General features: G+C 39.6%; 1 protein-coding gene across 1 annotated transcript in view; it reads left to right on the forward strand.

Moving 5' to 3' along the window:
- Positions 1–17,353, forward strand: part of LOC106957451 (putative uncharacterized protein C1orf196) — a 28,265-nt gene that overhangs the window by 2,865 nt on the left and 8,047 nt on the right. The window contains exon 2 of the mRNA XM_015048814.1: positions 3,464–3,863. Within this exon, the coding sequence (XP_014904300.1) occupies positions 3,788–3,863 (76 nt within the window). The 5' untranslated portion in view covers positions 3,464–3,787. The remainder of the gene's footprint in view (positions 1–3,463; positions 3,864–17,353) is intronic.

Below are 17,353 nucleotides of genomic sequence, written 5' to 3' on the forward strand. Positions count from 1 at the left end.
TGAGAGAATGTGGCTTTAATTGGAAACCAGACAGCAATGCAAATCGACTATCACTACAGACAAACTTCTGGGGTTTAAATAAAATATCATCTTTTTTTTCATGATTCTTCATTACTCAGAGAAGGGAGCTCCAAGTGTCAGAGGTGCTGACATATTGCTTTAATTGCCACATCCCCTTGCGTCATGGCGGTAGCTGCGATAAAATGCAGATACACCGAACTCAGCAGCAGCAAACGTAGCTGCTTTAATTTACTGTGATCTGTCGAAAGGCTTCTGGATTCGTTCTCCCCTCTGGTGGAGCTCATACCGCTACTCTTTAAACGCTGTTAGTGATTTCACAATATGTGATCACAAGGGGGTTTGGACTTTTTTTTTCTTTTTGGTATGTGTTTTTTTTATCTGCTATATCCAAATAACTTGAGAGGCTTGCTTTGTTATTGAAGTGAGGAAAAGTAGAGACTGGTAAATGCTGCGTTTTAAAGGATTTGTTGTGATTGTGCTTTAAAAGGCATTATGCTCACCAGGTGGGATTTTAGTGGGGCAATTCAGAATGTTTGGGTAAAAGGGAGTTTGCTGTCTGATTTCTGACACATGAATTTGAGCTGTGCCAGTGCACCTACAGTGACAATCCAGAGCCAGGAGGTAGAGGATCTCCCAGAGCTCACAAGCTGAGCTGGAACTTCAAACCGCGATGCTGCATTTGCATGCTCAAAAAAAAAAAAAAACGGCGTAGGATTTTTTTAGCCTGCGGCGACATTGAACTCTCCCAGGGAATTATGAAAGGAAGTGAGGACACGAGATCAGTGATGATCTGCAACAAAATGGAAGCATCTATCCCCCAAGTCTGATGAGAAACCTTTGATCTCCAACTTGTTAATTTCATCATGCTTAAACCATTTTAGGGTTGAATGACAAACGGAAACACAGTGAGATATAACCCTGGTGTGAAAATGTCGTGTGCATGAGATCTCGTCGTAGAAGAGCGCAGAAGTAAAGGCAACAAAATACAGTAATTATTAGCAATTATACAACCATAGTCAAAGGAGTTTGAAAGACGTGGCATTTTGAAACTTGATCTTTTGTAGATTATTTCTGAATTGCAGAGTGCACAGGCGCAGTTTTCTTGATCTGGGGCTTTCTGTGTGAAGTTTGCATATTTATCCATGCATGTATGGGTGCATTATTTTGGGCACCTTGTTTAAAAAAAAAAAAAAAAAAAAGACTGGGTTAATTGGCTGCTTCCCTGTCTTGGGTGTACCTAGCCTGGCCATCGCCTTCTTGTGTAATTCCGCTCTAAAAGGTTCTTGCTTCCAGAACATTCTGGTCTTTCTCTCCTTGACTCGGATTGCATCCAGTAGAGTTTTTAGCAGGCCGATTGGCAAACGGAAGAAGTTGTGCACAATAATGTTGATTTTCTGCTCTGTTTTAGAATTGTAGTCCGCCTGTAGTTTTGGCAACGGAGGAAGTGGACAAAACCATTCAATCAGCGCTTCTTTCTTCGCAGTGGAGGATGGTTGTTTACAACCCAGGCAATTTCTGGTAGGCTTCTTGGCGTCGAACTGGCGCACATTCACATGGAAATGTTACCCAATGGGCAAAATTTAAAACCTCACCACAGTCCACGCCTCCAGTCAGTCGAGAACCCAGAGCCTCAGTACGAAGCAAAGTGTAGCAGAAGGAGCTGGTTTTCACCAGCCAGGTTGTTCCCCGCCTCTCACCCAACGAGTGCTTGAGTTGTGCACCAGTCAGTTGGATGGATTATTTTTCTCTGTGGAAAACCAAAGCATGTTGCTTAAATATTAGTGATTGACGAACACTATCGTAGCAGTTCTTCCATCAAAAACAATACTCTGTCAGAGTTTGTGCAACAGAGCGATGAAAGAAAAACCTTCACTTTTCTTTTCGACACAAACATGAGCAGAATGGCCTCTGGTAGCTTGCATTCTCTCTTTGAAAAGTTGCCTTTGTTTTATTGCCTTTCCACAGTACCTGTAGCTACTTGGCATGAATTTTAACTGAAGCACAGACGACGAACCCTCCTAGCAGTTTTCACTGTGTGAAAGCGGTGAAACCAAGCTGGTAAACCACGGGGGGAAAAACACTTTGTTGGAACTATTGCTTTTTGTCCTCTGCAGTGCCGTTAATGTGGGAGCAGAATAGTCGCGGTAACAGGAACATTAATAAAAGATGCAGATCCATTTTTAATGATCCGCTGGCCCCTTTACTTTGAAACTGATTTTTGTGTCCATGGTTCAGTTCGTTTGTGCAAAATCCTTGTTTATTTTTCTTGTTGAGGTACTTGCAAAAGCATATTTTTTGTCTGCTTTAGCAAGATGCTATATTAAACCTTAATGCAGATGAGGGTGTGTGAATGAAACGCTGAGATTCGTTGTCTTCTCTGTCTATTTTTGGAAGATAATCCTCAAGTAGGGTTGCATTGGGAGAGAAAATGGAATGGAGGAGCTTCACTGTTCTGAAGCAAATGTAGTTCGCAGAGATTTCGCTCTCGGAAATCGATTCTGGATGTGTTCCTCAATTCAAACTGAGAGAACGCTACAGTTGTCTTAGGCTTTGTAAGCCATTAAAACAGGTTTACAAAGTGTATAAACCTGTTTCAGTGGTCTTAATCATCTCTGTTCTCATCTGCATTTCAACTTAAAGGAATGGATTTAAAAGATGACGTAAAAACGATCTATTTAACAGATTTCTTCCATTTATTCTTCATCACATTTAAGTTTTAGATCACCCAACAAATTTGAATTTCATACAAAGATGATTAGACTAGTTATCTTTGTATAACTAGTCAAGCTTGTATCTGAAGGAAACTCGAAATCTGTTCTCTAATGGGAAGTATTTAACGAGAATATCAAACCATCAGGACTTTGGTAGAAAGGCTTCACATATCAACAAAATAGCTAAAAACAACTAAAACTAGTTTGTAGGATATTTATGCGAAAAAACCCTCCGATGTGGTCGAACCAAAACAATTCTGCGAAGACGAGAGTGCCAAAATTCCTCCACAGTGTCATTAAAAAAAACCCCCAAAAAAAATCTAAGGGTGGCACGATTACTCAGTTAGGTTTAGGAGGAAATTACTTTTTCACATAGAGCCAAGGTTAGTCGGGCCAGCTTTTCTTCCCCCCCACTAGAAAATGAAATCATCATTTGGAAACTACTTTTTGCTCCATTACAGATGGAGTCTACAGACGATAACAGTAAGGGGGGCAACCACTTTTTTAGCAGTCCAGTAGTTTTAGGAAAAGAGGAAACTGGCACCAGAGGGGTCTAGCACCGGTACACACACACACATGCACACTTGCATACATCTACACACACAGTGATCACTGCTCTCAGTTTCATCAGAGGGGTACGAGTCTGTCTTCTCACTGCAGCAGGCTTCTCCTTCTCATTGCTGTATCCCCCTCTCTTGCTTTGTTCACGCTGTGCTCTCCATCTGAAGCAGCGCCACACTGGAGCTTTAATGAGCAGGCTGAGAGAGCGAGCGCAACACACAGATCTCCCGTCAGCCAAAGAAGAGCGCACAACTCTCAACGGCATAGGAGGCGACCAGACGAGCTGCTGATCTGCAGTCAGCTTAGAGGCAACTGAAGAAGCCAAATATCCTCCCTGTGCGAGGAAGCGTAGGAAGGGGTCGTGAAGAGACTTCGGAGGCAAATCAGCTGAGAGAGAGAGAGGAGGGGCCGGGGGGGGAAAGAGAGAAGACTACTCCGGTGTGGAAAGCTGACCTTCGGTGCACTCCAAAGAAGAAGAGGAAGAAGGATCGGCCATGGAGGAGACGCTCACCTGCAGCCGAAGCCCTTTCTCTCAGGTGTTTGGGCGCCAGGGTCAGCTGATGCAAGCCAGTAAGTGTTGATACACACTGAACATTTTCAAACATCTTGTGCATTTTTGTTTGTTTTGAGATTTGTTGCATTCATGGTCCAAGTAGGCTTCTAGGTGATCTGGGTGTCACTTCTAATTAATTATTGTTCAAGGTAGATTATACCAAGTGGAAATGTTATGCAACGGAGGTATTTAGGGAGGCAAGGGTTAAATCTGTCCCACTTTCTGCAAAAAGAAGCATCTTTTCTTATAACTCTCTCCCTTTAAAAAAAAAGCTTTTGATGGATTCATCGCTCAGTTCTCCCAACGTTGTTTAATCTTGTCATCATAAAGAACGCAGTTCCACTTTAGCCGTACGTGATTTCCTCGCACGCTCGGGTTTTATATTTTCTGCTTCAGTTTCAGAGTAACGCAGAGTGACACGTTGATGTGTTGGCGCTGATAGGCTGTGAGAGAGATGTCAGGTGTGAACATGTGTGCGCTGGCGGATGGTGTGCTCACTTTCATTCTGACTGTGATCCTTTGATCTCAGCCTGGCTGCACAAGCCACAGGTCTGACATAAAAGCAAGAGGGGAAAGAAAAAAAAATCACACAGGACATTAACTAGCGGAGTGCAATAATACACCCGTATGGAGTAATCCCACTAAATGTATCATCGGTGTTCTTAATGTTCATACTTTGTTGAGCTGGGTAGGTTGTCTAATTTATTGGAAGGGAGGTTTGAAGTGTTTTTGTAGTTGACAGATGTTGAGATTAAGCTGCTGCAGCAGGACTTAAAAAAATATTACTGTGCAAAAGTATTCATAGGTTTTGATCTCTTTCACATTACAACCACAAGCCACCTTGAGGTTTAATATGATGGAACTCAAAGTGGCACAGGTCTGTCTATTTGAAGGGAAAGATTTACAATTAAACATTTGAGAAGTGTTGCTTTTCTTTGTATTCAGTCCCCCTTAATTAATTCCTTGTAGAACTCCCTCTTGGTGCAATTACAGCTGGAAGTCTTTTGGGATATTGCTCTACCATCTTTTCTCTGTCAGATTACATGTCCGTGAACAGCAGTTTTTTCAGTTCTCGCCACAGATTCCTGATTGGATTTAAGCTTACAGTTTGACGGTCCTGGTTGCTGTTGAGATTTGGTTTCCAGCATAAATCTTCAACTTGCCTTGACAAGGTTTCTTTCAGTGTTTCCATGATTTTAGCCTCTTCCACCTTCCCATGGACCACTGTTTGATACCAGTTTCACGTCTCTGCTGAAGAAATGCAACCATGTCAACATCATGGTGGTAAGGATTAGGGAGGATAACGAGTATGGGGTGATGTGGGCTGTTTCCGAAAACTAATGGTGTTACTTTGAACTTGTCTGGTCATGAGTATATTCTTCCATCTCTGTATGCTTTTAGGAATTGACTCGATCATTCTTTATATTTTAAGTTTGGAAAAAGTTTCCTGGGGCCACTTTACTACAGTAAAATGCACCCCTGGCTGATCTAACGCCGAGTATCGTTCTTGGAGCTTCGCTGCAGATTTAAGTGATTACAAGCTTGTGTCTACTCAGCGAGTTCATCCGCTGCGGTGCAGAAATGTTTTCCCTTTTCTTAGTCCTACTGAAACACGTTTACAGTTTATTTATCAGACGGTGTCAAAATTAGCTAAATCCCTGCTGCTTTTTCTTAACACTCTCATCAATATTTAACGGCCTTCTTTCAGGTTACTGTTTAGGTTGCAGGAAAGCGCAGGCCTTCATTTGGCCTTTCACACCACCGTAAATGGGAAAAGAAAATTGGACATCAGGCATTGATCGCATGTCTACCATTTCTGACTTTAAGTGATCTACTTGATCACTTAAAGTAAAATAATATGAGGTAAAGCTAACTTGTTCGTTTTGCATCAAGTACAAAAATCATGTGCACAATTTTTCAAGAATTTATTTCCACAGAACTTAACAGAGTGTGCACGCGCTCCTGATGTTGCTTTCAAATATTTCAACCAAAGTTTTGCAGGGACTTAAACATTCATGCTCTGGAGCATCTTCACTAAGTGAGGAGGATTTAAACTGAAACGCCACTCTCTGCTTCATGAAACTGGCATTACCATTGTATGTGTTGTGCTGAATTACAGTCGCTCCTGCGCTACTCCAACTTATCTATGCTCTTTGAAGCTTCTGCTGCATGGCTGCGATTTTTTATTTTTTTTTGGGATGTGTGAGACGGGGAGGGGAGAGGAAGGAGAGCGGTGAGAAGAGGGGCAAAAAAAAGTGAGCTAGCTGCAAAGTGTTTGAATAAGAGATGGATGTTTTATTCTATTTTTAGCAGCTTTTTATGGTGTAACACAGTTGTTGAGAGACTAATCCACAACAGTGCTGAGCCACAACATTAAAAGTTAGAAGAGTAATTATTAGGGGGAGATTTTTTTTTTTTTTTTTTTCTAGATAGCTTTGGCTGTCACCCATGATTGAATCTGAAGTCCCTCACCCAGATGCAAAGTCCTCCTTGAGCCGCGGGGAGAAAATTCATTTAACGAGTGTTGCATGCGCCTGAAGACCTGAATATTAACATCCTTCTGGTGGTCTCCTGGCAGAACAAACTCTTGACTAAATTTTCCCTTTCTCATAAAACCTTATTCACGTGGCAGAGCCAGGTGCGTAAACCGGCTTTAATTCTCCAACTCCCCACCGGTGGTGTGATTTATTCCGCGTTCAGCGTTGTGATGCGCCATCAGAAATCCCTCAGCAGCTCCTGCTTGTTGGAGGAGCATTACCTTTGCTGGCTCCAAAGTAGTTGAAGAGCTCAATTAAAGTTAATTTCCCCAACGCCGCTTGTATATTTTTGCAAAGTCGATTCAGTGCAGGAGAAGAATGTTTTCTTACAGCAACGACTTGGTCTAAATTTGTCGTAATGTTGTAGAAATAACAGAGATTAGGTCTTCAAAGAAAACTGTCAACATGTCATTTTAAAAGCTAATTAAAGAGGAACCCTGTTTCTGCAATTGAAAAGAATCTCTTATCGCCTGGCTGTGACATTTTCAAACCACCTACCAGTTTTTTTGTTTTTTTTTCATGGCTTACTTCATATGTTGGCCCAAATTTTAGACATTAACCTTCTTTTAGCTTGAAAATAAATGGGCATGTAATGCGATTAATGTCAGACACTAATTATCTTTACCTCGCGGTGCTTTTCCCTTTCTGCATTTTTGTGTTTTGGTTGTGTGAAGCTGGTGGAAACAATTACGTAAATTGCTTTCAATTATTTTTGTCTTTCCATATTCTAAAATAACTCTGTCATAATGCTTTGGCTCAAAGAACACAGAAGCAGATGAACTGGGAATATGAAACGAGTCCTACCTGCAGTTGAACAAGTTTTGGCTCCTGAAAAATTACTTTTTCTTTGACACTAAAGTTGATTCAAAGAGTTTACATCCATTGTGAAATTGCAATTTTTTTGTTTTTAGATATTTTTGTTAAGATGGATAAAATGATAAATATCAGTAAATTTTGGCCTAAAATAATTTTACATTTCAACATGATGGAAACCCAAAAGCACACAACATAATCAACAATTGTTTGAAAAAAATTTGATCTCACCTGAAGAAAGCTTTCTTAGTTGGGGAGAGTGGATGATTGCTTAACTGTCCAAGAAGCTTCTCATACTCCTACATCTTTGGTAATGGCATTTAAAATTGGTGCATTCTCATAAACATTCTCAGATTCAAAAATCGGAGGAACTAATACAAGTTTTGTTTAAAAGACATAAACTCTGTTTCCTCAAATGTCCTCTCGATAGCTCAGCAAGCTGCTGGTGAACCGGCGCTCAGGAAGTGGTGAGCAAGATTTGAAGTCTTAATGCATGACCACTGCAGGTGTTGGACATATTTTGGTCTTCTTTGAAGTGATTAATTCCTCTCCTTCTGCCACTTATATTATGGTTCCAGCAAACTCGCTCAGATTCCTCACACCTCCTTACCCGGTGGGCTTTCCTGCAGTTAGAGATTAGCTTCACGCTGCTGGTGTTGCTAATCATGTGGAAGAAGTCACGTTGCAGGAACTTTGCTTGTGCAGTTGGACTGCGTACTCAATCTGGTTCCCGTTATCGCCTTTTCTATTTATATGATTCACATTTTTAGTTATTTATTTTTTTTGCCCCCAGGGGTAAGTTTTCAATGGTTTGTGAATGGAACCAGTTGTTTGTGATAACTGGTTCTATGTTCTGTAACAGAATATTTTTTCTCACCCATCTTACTTAAATACTGATGTGAATAAAGCTCACATTTTGCATATTATTTGTACAAATTAAGTTTTGTGAGAAAACATAATGATTCACATGACTAAGAATCTTTGACTTTGAGATTATAATACTTGATCAACTTCCAAGAATGACAGTTTTAGTGATTACTTTCATGATTAGGAGACGTTTGACTTGGTCAAACATTGTAAAATAATCACAAAAATAACTTTTTCTCCATGTATGGAGTCAGCTTAGTTGATTAGAAAGCATTAAAATGGTTATGCAACATACTTGGACATTTTGTCTAAGCCTCTGATTGACAAGTTAGACAAGGATGAATGCAGATCATCCTTCTGCACCAGTTGGCTGAGTTATCTTCACATGAGGTAAAAAAAAAAAAAAACACATTGCACTTGCATCAGAAATTTAATCCAATCAAAATCCGACGAATTAGAAAGCTGCCCGTTGTGTTCAACCAGCCATAGTTAAAAACCTTGAAGTCTTGCAAACGTTTGTATCGGGATGTTTGCAAGAATGTGTGAGGAAATCTACTTTTATTGTCATCCTCTGACAGAAAAAAAAAAAAGTCACTGAAGTTCATTTCTATGGCGCACCTGGCATGGTCTGACAATTTAACGCGTCACCCTTTCTCTTTAAGATCTTAGGATTGTACAACTTGAGTTTCTATTAACCTTCAGATGAATGAACAAGCTGCGAAAGGAAACCCGACTGAGGAGTCGGCGGGCAGCCCCTCTTCCGCCTCATCCCGTTTCTATCTTCCACCGAGCTGTTTTTCTAATATAAGGTTTGGATGTTTGCTCAGCCTGTCACACACGGGGGTCATTCTGAATACAAATTATACGTGTTTAAAATTGTTATGGAGATTTCTGTCTCAATGCCTCCTCCTAGGAGGGAGCATTGGTGGGAGGCTGGGTTCAGTGAGGCACGAAATAAGCTTACAGATTTTATCTTCGGGACGACGGAGGCCATAAAAGAGATGTTTGACAGTGTGGAGATGTGATGTTGAAGGTGTAGAAATTGCTTTGCTATAATTGCGGCTTAGCATACCTTGCTGTGCAGATATAACTTTTCGTGCGCTCATCTGCAGATTTTCAACGTGCAGCTTCTACAACCATCAATGATGTCTGCATCAGTATTTAACAGCAAAATCTTGACTATTTTTTTTTTTCAGTCTACATCCATAACTAGTCAGAATTTGTGCATTATGAATACTGTAGCTAAACTACAAAATAATGCAGTTTAATTGATAAATAGCTTTCAATAACAGCAAATTTCAAAAGTTATGCAGTCAGTTATCAGAATTGCTTTATACTGTAATTATTTTTTTATAGCCTAGATTTTGCTCTTTAACTCTGGTAGCCTTGACATCAGTGCAACATATTTGCAATATGTCAGCTGATTTGTTTTTGTACTTGCACTGAGGTTTAAGTGCCTGCAAATCCACTAAACTCTAAAACATGACACTAGTTTTTTTTTTGTTGTTGTTATTGTTCTTTTATTTACTTAACATTTATTCAGCAGTCGTCTGGCTACATGAATATGCAATCAAAGGTAAACTGAGGAAATGGTACAAAATATCAAAAGCAAAGTCTGATGATGTAGTAAATGTATATTAATGTCTATAGACCTCTTACTGATTCTCAAGATATTCTAGTCTACAGAAATGTGAAGATGCGTCTAACCGTTTGGCCTGTAGTGAAAGATAATTGGAGAATGTTAAGTCTGTACTGTAATTTGTACCTGTTAGTGCTGTGTTCTTTGGAATTACTTAAGGAATCAGAATCTGCCTTTATTTTCATCGTACAAATGCACGACACAATTTGTTTCAGTGCAGCCCGTCCAGGGTAGACGGGTTCCTGAGTCTGCAGCCATAAGAGCTTTTGTCCTAGCTGTGTTTTTTGGATTGCATGACACGACAGCAAGGAGCAAAGCCTTTTGGTGTTGGAGCACAATCTAAGTCCCGTTGTAGCTCACAGGATAATGATGACCACAGGAAAGTTTAAGCTGGACACAAATGCATTAGACATGACAGGGTAACTGAACAAACACAAAGCGATAGGCTGGGAATGTCTTGCACCGAGAACAATGTCATGATATCAAGATGTTAAATTAAAGACGGCAATGAGGGGGAAACTTGTCAAAGTATCACTGCAACGTTGGACCTTCTCGTAACCACGTAATAGTAATTTCCTCTGAGTTTTATATTGGATTTATCCTTTGACCTAAGCAAACATCTGTACGGCTCAGTGACGTCCTGCTTCCAGAAGAGCTAATGAGTGTGAGTTTTGAGATAGCATATCTGTGGGGGAAATAAAACTGACAAACGGCATTTTATGAGATTCGTTAGTGTCGGTGTCGCTTTGAAGTGACTGATATCCGATTCAATTCACAGATTTCAGCTTTTTTGATGTTTGTAGCACAGTTTAAATTTCATTAAGGCCTTAGAAGTGAGGTTCCATTTTGTTTTTGAAGTCCATCCTACTTTTAAAATCCAGCCCTGCAGGGATGAGGGTACAGAGGGGAAGCTGAATATTAGATGTTCCTCTACACTTTCATGTTTGTTACGGTATTATAGTGACTTGCCCAAAAGTCTGCAGAAGGAAACCCTTTCACAGATTTCTGGGGAAGTTGGTGAGAAATATCGCATCTTTAGTTTTGTTGATTAAGGAAGTCAAGTCACTGTATTTATGGTGAGAACTGCTTTAAATTCAATATGTTGGGGAAACTTCCAGCATCGTGATCCGCATTCCTGCTGGAAGAAAAGAAGGTCCTTCCATCAAAACACCATGCGACATCGTGGCTTGATTTCTGTTGACATCAGTGGCCGACTCGTGTACAAAACTCGCCGGCTCTCTGTTGGTCTCTTCTGATTACTCTGTCGGCCTGCGGTGTCGCGCAGCAGCAGACCACAAACTGCCAGGACTCGATGTTAACTAGCAGGCAGGGAGTCGCATCTGCTGGGGCATGTACTGAGAATTTGTTCAAACATACATGTTATGCCTGTTTCCTTTAACCTTTTAAGCTGTTCTCCCTGCAGTCACCCTTCACGTCAGACATTACCGGCGTGTCTATGGAAAATTTTTTACAAGTTAAAGCTTGTTAACTTGCATATTTTTAAGCAATTTTAAAAAAAGTTGTAGTCCAAAATAAGTGGCGCAACAGAGAGCTTTCCACCTGGGTTTTTTTTTTTGTATTAAAAAGAACGTAAAACCTCCAGTCTGTCTGATTAGTAATTCAGAGTCGAACACCAAACATCACCACTGGCCTTCATGGTGTTTCATCAGTTTCTGTAGTTAAATTACAAGGGCTTCTTGTTTAGCTCCATTAATCTTCAGCAGCAGGTGGATGATACTACAGGAGTTTCACAATTCCCCTGCCAGTCACGTCAATCCTCGTCCTTTTCCTTCAAATCCTCACTTCAGGCGCCTTTGCTCTACGTTCCAGATGATCCAGCTCTGCTGAGCTTCCCTCTGTGAGACGAGGGATCGACGAGGAGTGATAAAGAGTTAGTCTTTAAATCTATACACACACACACACAGACATGATTACAAGGCAAATTATAAAGAGTTTGAAGTAAAGCAATCACCCCAACAGTGGTATCTGGAACATGAGGTGGAGAGCTTTGTACACTGGCACCAAAATCCTGCAAATCCCCCACAGATTATTTAATTTATTGCGAAAATTGCGTAGGTCTTTCAGCCATTATACTTGCAACTATACAGCATAATATTACATCTGTATCAAATAATGTATTAAACATGAATTAATCATTATATAATGTCAGTAGGAATCTTCCAGCAAATGCTGTCATAAAGTTAACATTAGTGGAATATTTTATTTTTTTTTTCTTGTGTAGAAGCTCAACACCTTCTGCTGTAATTATCTTAAAGGTCTCACTGCCTCAGGGAGTTATCTCACTCTAGCTGAGGTGTTATGTTGGCACAGCACAGCAGGCCGAAAAGTCACACAAAGCTGACTGAAGCCTCGCATAAAGTAATAAAGCTGTTCATTAACCTGGTCGATAAGATTCATCTATAAGGCTGAGGACACCATTTTATAAGAACAATTTCCAAATGGTATTATGTCGTCATAATTCATTTGTCCCTTCAGCTAATTCAAGTTTGCTCGATATACATTTAGCTGCTTCACAACACAAACCAAACTAAGCCAGTGTTCTTCATTGTCTTGTCACAGAAATGCCGTTATGTTTTTCTTTTCCTAATGTCGGCCAGCTTTAATGAAAATGAATTCCCCTCGTTGCTTTAAGCGCATACATTTCTACCTCAAATATTAGTCTTTTTCCAGCCATTGATTACATCCTTAATAGCTACTTAATGCAATGTTTTTTCCAGTGGCGGGCAGCGTGACTGTTTGCAACCCTTATGTGATCGCTAAGCTAGCCAAAGGTGCTCTGGGCACATTAGTTTCAGGGCTGTCGGTCATAGTTAATTTGAAGAGATTGAATATCATCTTTGACAGAATTGTACTCGACTGAAGTTTATTGGACTGTAAGTTATTAGACTTTGAGTACTAATTGCTTCTTCTGTGTGAAGACCCATTTTGTGAAATTGCTTTATATTGCTGCACTTCACTGATTATAATTGATTATTAGTTTATCGGCTTTGTGCTGCTACAGCAACGGCTACTGAAACACTGCAACAATTGTCTAATAAAAATATTACATGCATCACTCTGCAAATGCTGTCTATGCTAATGAAGATATACTTTCTGACAGATTCAAATGGAAGTGAAACTGATAGCATAACCTACTTTCTGTTTATTTTTGCTAATTGACTACCTAGGTGGCAAATTGAAATCTTCAGATCTTGTTCTTTTGATTTAGAAACGTATCAGACGTGGGAATGCATGCCAAGACGGGATGTAGTCACGTTAACTTCATTTTTGTGAGGAATATTCAGACACTGCATTATATGCTCAAATTTACAGTATAATGCTACTGCTGTTTGTTTCAAAGTGTACTAAAGTTCTGAAGAGGACTATTTGCATTTTTTGTTTGTTCTGATGTCCCCTTATGACTGCACTACAGATCTAAAGTCTAATAAATCTTTGTGAATATCTCCTGCAGGGGAAATTCATGAAGATCTTCATGGTTTCTTCAAAACCTTAATAAAGTATAATTAACTATTTCTTATGCTTTCTGGGCTTCAGTTTTCCTTTTAAATTCTCAAAGTGAAGTTTGCCACCGATTTTTTGCTGTAAGAGCAGTAAGTCTGCTCTTAGTCCGTTTTCACGTGTTGTGTGTTCTGCATACCTCTGTTTTAACAAGTGCTTATTTGAGCTTCTGTTCCCTCTTTATCATCTGGTATGATCTTGGCGATTGTCCTGACTTTTGACTTTGGGATTTTTTTTTTGTCCATACAACTTTTGTTGGGAGCGTTCTTTGTAAACTCAAGTGATGACTGTAAAGTCCCACCAAACTCGTAGTTTCTGAAACATTCAGAACAACCAATAGCAGCCAATACTTAAAAATGACTTGAATCCCCATTTTTTTCTATTCTAATGCTTGGAACTTCATTAGATTGTTTTCACCATGACTAAATGCTCCCATGTATGTGGTGGAGTCACAGAGTTGATGCAGTTAGTGTTTCATACGTAAGGTCATTGTTACCCACCATACACAACACTGATTAAAAGGCAATCTAATGCTAATGGGACCGTGGTGGTTAGGTTTATTTTGGAGTATGGCTGGAGTTATTTTGGCATAAAAAACATCCACTAAGGTATTGGACATTAACTTTCCAACTAACCTCTGTAAAACACTTCAAAACTAGACTTCAAAAATGCATAACCAGAGTATCAATTAATGTGGTTCTGTTATGGGAGAGCTACAGTTAGTCTTGTGATTAAAAAAAAAAAAAAATCCTGAATATTCTCAGCTGCCTTATGATGCCGTATACTGTAAATAACATTTTTATGAAGTAATTACGATGTCAGGAATTTAAGAGTTGCTGCCTCGCTTTGGGCTCTCTGGAGCTGGAGTAAAGCTGATGAGCAGCCTTTAATTGGATGGGAAAAAAAATGTAAATATGAGCAGTTAAAAAAAAGCAATAAAATTGATCAAGAATTATATCTGCACATCAATAAGAAGGTATGAATGTGGCTCCTGATTTTATAATGCCATTATGGCTGGTCAGCTCGGTTGTTTTAATTTCCGACCAATTCCGTTTTGCTTTATGTGTGGAAATTTGACTGTCAATGAACCCTTCAATATGCGGATAACGCAAGAGGAAATATCTCATTCATTATGCTGGCGACATTGTAATTAATTGACACTAGATAAAAATTAAATAATTAATTAGTTTGCCTTCAGACATTTTTTTTTTAACTCTGCTCTGAAATGTCAACCAGGTTACAAACCAAGTACCAGCTCTTGAAAATGGAGTTCAAACAAAAGCTAAACAAGAAACCTGAACTAAAACGCAGTTCATTTCAAAGCTAACCAGGCAGCAAGCAAAATCTCTTGGCTCAAATAGCAGCCAAGTAGAAAGTTACCAAAGCGCAAAGATGCAATCTACTCACAAACACAGCTGTTTGGAAGTCAGCATTTTAAATAAGGAGGCCTCTTCTGGGATTGGCCGAACCGACTGCTGATGATCCAGTTAATAATGTGGAGGGTGAGACTCTAAACAGGAAGAGCCAATCTGGATGGGATCTGCACCTAATCCCCCAGCAGAGCAAGCAGGCAGGAAGCTCCAACTGTACCAACACTTGCAACATGAACAGAATTAAAAGAAGGTGTGGGGGGGATCAGATAAGGCTGCAGCAATATGCACCAAGTCATGTAAACAGTGTTTTCTTTCAGCACCACTGGCTGAGTCTCGTCTCCTGAGCAAAACGTACTCGACACACACGTCTACCAAAGTGCATCTGAAACATACAAATAATGGGTTGTTGGATGGCATGGAGATGTGTAGATTTGGCTGCAGAGTGCACATTTTGTTAGATTTCCTGAGACGTAAAGATAAAAACACAGTTGGACTACGCTGTGTTTCTTGAGGTATTAGCATTTTAAAATGCCTTTCATTTTGCAGCTTAATAACAGCCCAAATTAAAGTGAGATGAAACCAACCAATCAGTTTAAACTTTTACTCTTCACCCTGGCAGATGATTTCCTTTTGTCTATGCCTTGTGACAGCAGCTTCCAACCTCCAGGCGACGTCAGCTGTTAGAGAGAATTGTCTCGTCAGGTGTTAATCAGACTCTGTTCACATTAATAAATAGCATCATTTTAACCTTTTCCAGTGTTTTTTTTAAAGCATCATAAAATAGGTTTTCTTAAAATTTAAATGACATTTTTAAAACTTTTTTTTTTTTCTTTCAGGTGCAGGCAGTTACTTACTTTCAAGTATGCATTTAAGATTAATGGAAAAGGAAACCCCGTATGCACAAGTTAATCTGCAAGAGACGTTACATTTGAATTGCAAAACTCAGACATCAATGCAGGCAGCAACACCCACCCAAGTCAAAAGTTGTAATGGCAAATTCTCTTGCTGAAATATTAGTTTATAAAACATAGTTATATGGAAATTTTAGTGTCTCCAATCAGTGGCTTGAAGAGTTAAACTGGCACCAAGTGATTTTTAAATCTTTGACATCCCTAGCAATTGGCTACCATGCTTTTATAGCAAAACATGGCTGACCAAAGTGCGGTGCAGCATGGATATAACTCGGTAGCCACAGCATAATTACAAAGCATAAAAAGAACATTAAAAACAATAATTCATGCAATGTCAATTAACCATGGACTTAAAAGGCAATGAATTAAAATGAGTTTTCAACCGGGATTTAAAAGTCTCCTCTGCGGTAGCTTTCCTAATTTGCACAGGCAGATCATTCCAAGGTTTCTGCTGTGAAGGAATAATCTCCCCCAAGTTTCAAGCTGGCACCAGGAAAACTTTTTGAACTAATCAAAAATTACTAAAATGTAACTAATTTTCAACCTTCCACAACTGAATACCGCCTAGCATAAATTTTGTTCGGCTTTTGAGAGGTTTCTTTCCTTAAATCCAAGATTTCTAGTCTAGTATAGGCTTGTTTCCAATGGAGACGATTTGTTTTGTAGGCGAAGAGATTATACTTCCACGAAGCTCAGTCATGTTTCCTGGAATGATGGGTTTTGTAGCAGAAATCCATCCTTAATTCTGTGTTGCAAAAAAAGGCAACCACACATGCATTGAAGAGATTATTTTTAATAAGAAATTTTATTTGTCGAACAGTTTATTCCATTTGTACTGCAAGAGGTTCAGGAGGGTGGACGCCATCATCCATACACCATCATCCATATATGGAAGTGCTTCCTGTTTTAGAGGGCGTTTTTTAAAATTACTTATTAGCTTATAAAAAAAAAGCGATGAAAAAGATGGTATTTGTTTCACGTTTTTAAAAATCTTCTACAATGTGATGATGCATGCAGTTCAATTTGTATTCTGCGTTAGAAATAAGATTGGGGAAAACAAATCACCTTCTCTATGTAGGAAAACAAGGCTGCACCGCTGAGTAAAACTGTCATAGCGTTTCCAATGTTTAACTTATGGATCCACACCTAGGGATTAACAATAACAAACAAATGAACGTCTCTTTTTGAAATGAGCGCAGGCAAAGATGTGCCTCTAGATGCCTGCCCTAGATCCAAACTTTGACAGTGAAAAAAAGCAGCAAAAGCAGTTTTTTTTTTTTTTTTTTTTACTTCAGTGATGGGTTTTGAAGAGGCACACGCTCAGACCACCCACTCTCACTATGAAGAGGCTTTTCAAATACACGCAGTTCACATAGCTCGGTTTATTCACTCTTAGGTTTTGCGTAGGGATGTGTGTGTACTCGAGTCTTCCTGTTTCGGCAAGTAAGGCTTTGTGTCGGCTGCGACCAAAATCAAAAACAATCAGAGCCTTCAAAGCAGCAGACATGTTGATTTTTTTATTTTTTTATTTTTTTTTTCCTTTCAACTCGACGGAACCTTATGTTTGTTTACGAGGCCAGATTACCAGAAGATGATCTTACACGACGAACACGCAAAAAAAACACATAATTTGTTTAGTGTTTTTCTTGTCTATGCCTTTTGAATCAGATTCTGTTTCTGATTATTCTGCTCTGTTATCTCTCTTGCTGACAGGGAGAGTGAAATAGAGCCAGTGTAATCCATTCAGCCAGCTGAGAACGTCGTTTCAAGCAGAGCACAAACACGAGAACGAGGACAGAAAGATGAAGAAACCTCATGGAAGTCTGAGCAGAGAAAATGGGGGGGGGG

This window comes from Poecilia latipinna, unplaced genomic scaffold, assembly GCF_001443285.1.
Source record: "Poecilia latipinna isolate Pla-1442-1.1 unplaced genomic scaffold, P_latipinna-1.0 Scaffold904, whole genome shotgun sequence".
In the NCBI taxonomy this organism is placed as follows: domain Eukaryota; kingdom Metazoa; phylum Chordata; class Actinopteri; order Cyprinodontiformes; family Poeciliidae; genus Poecilia; species Poecilia latipinna.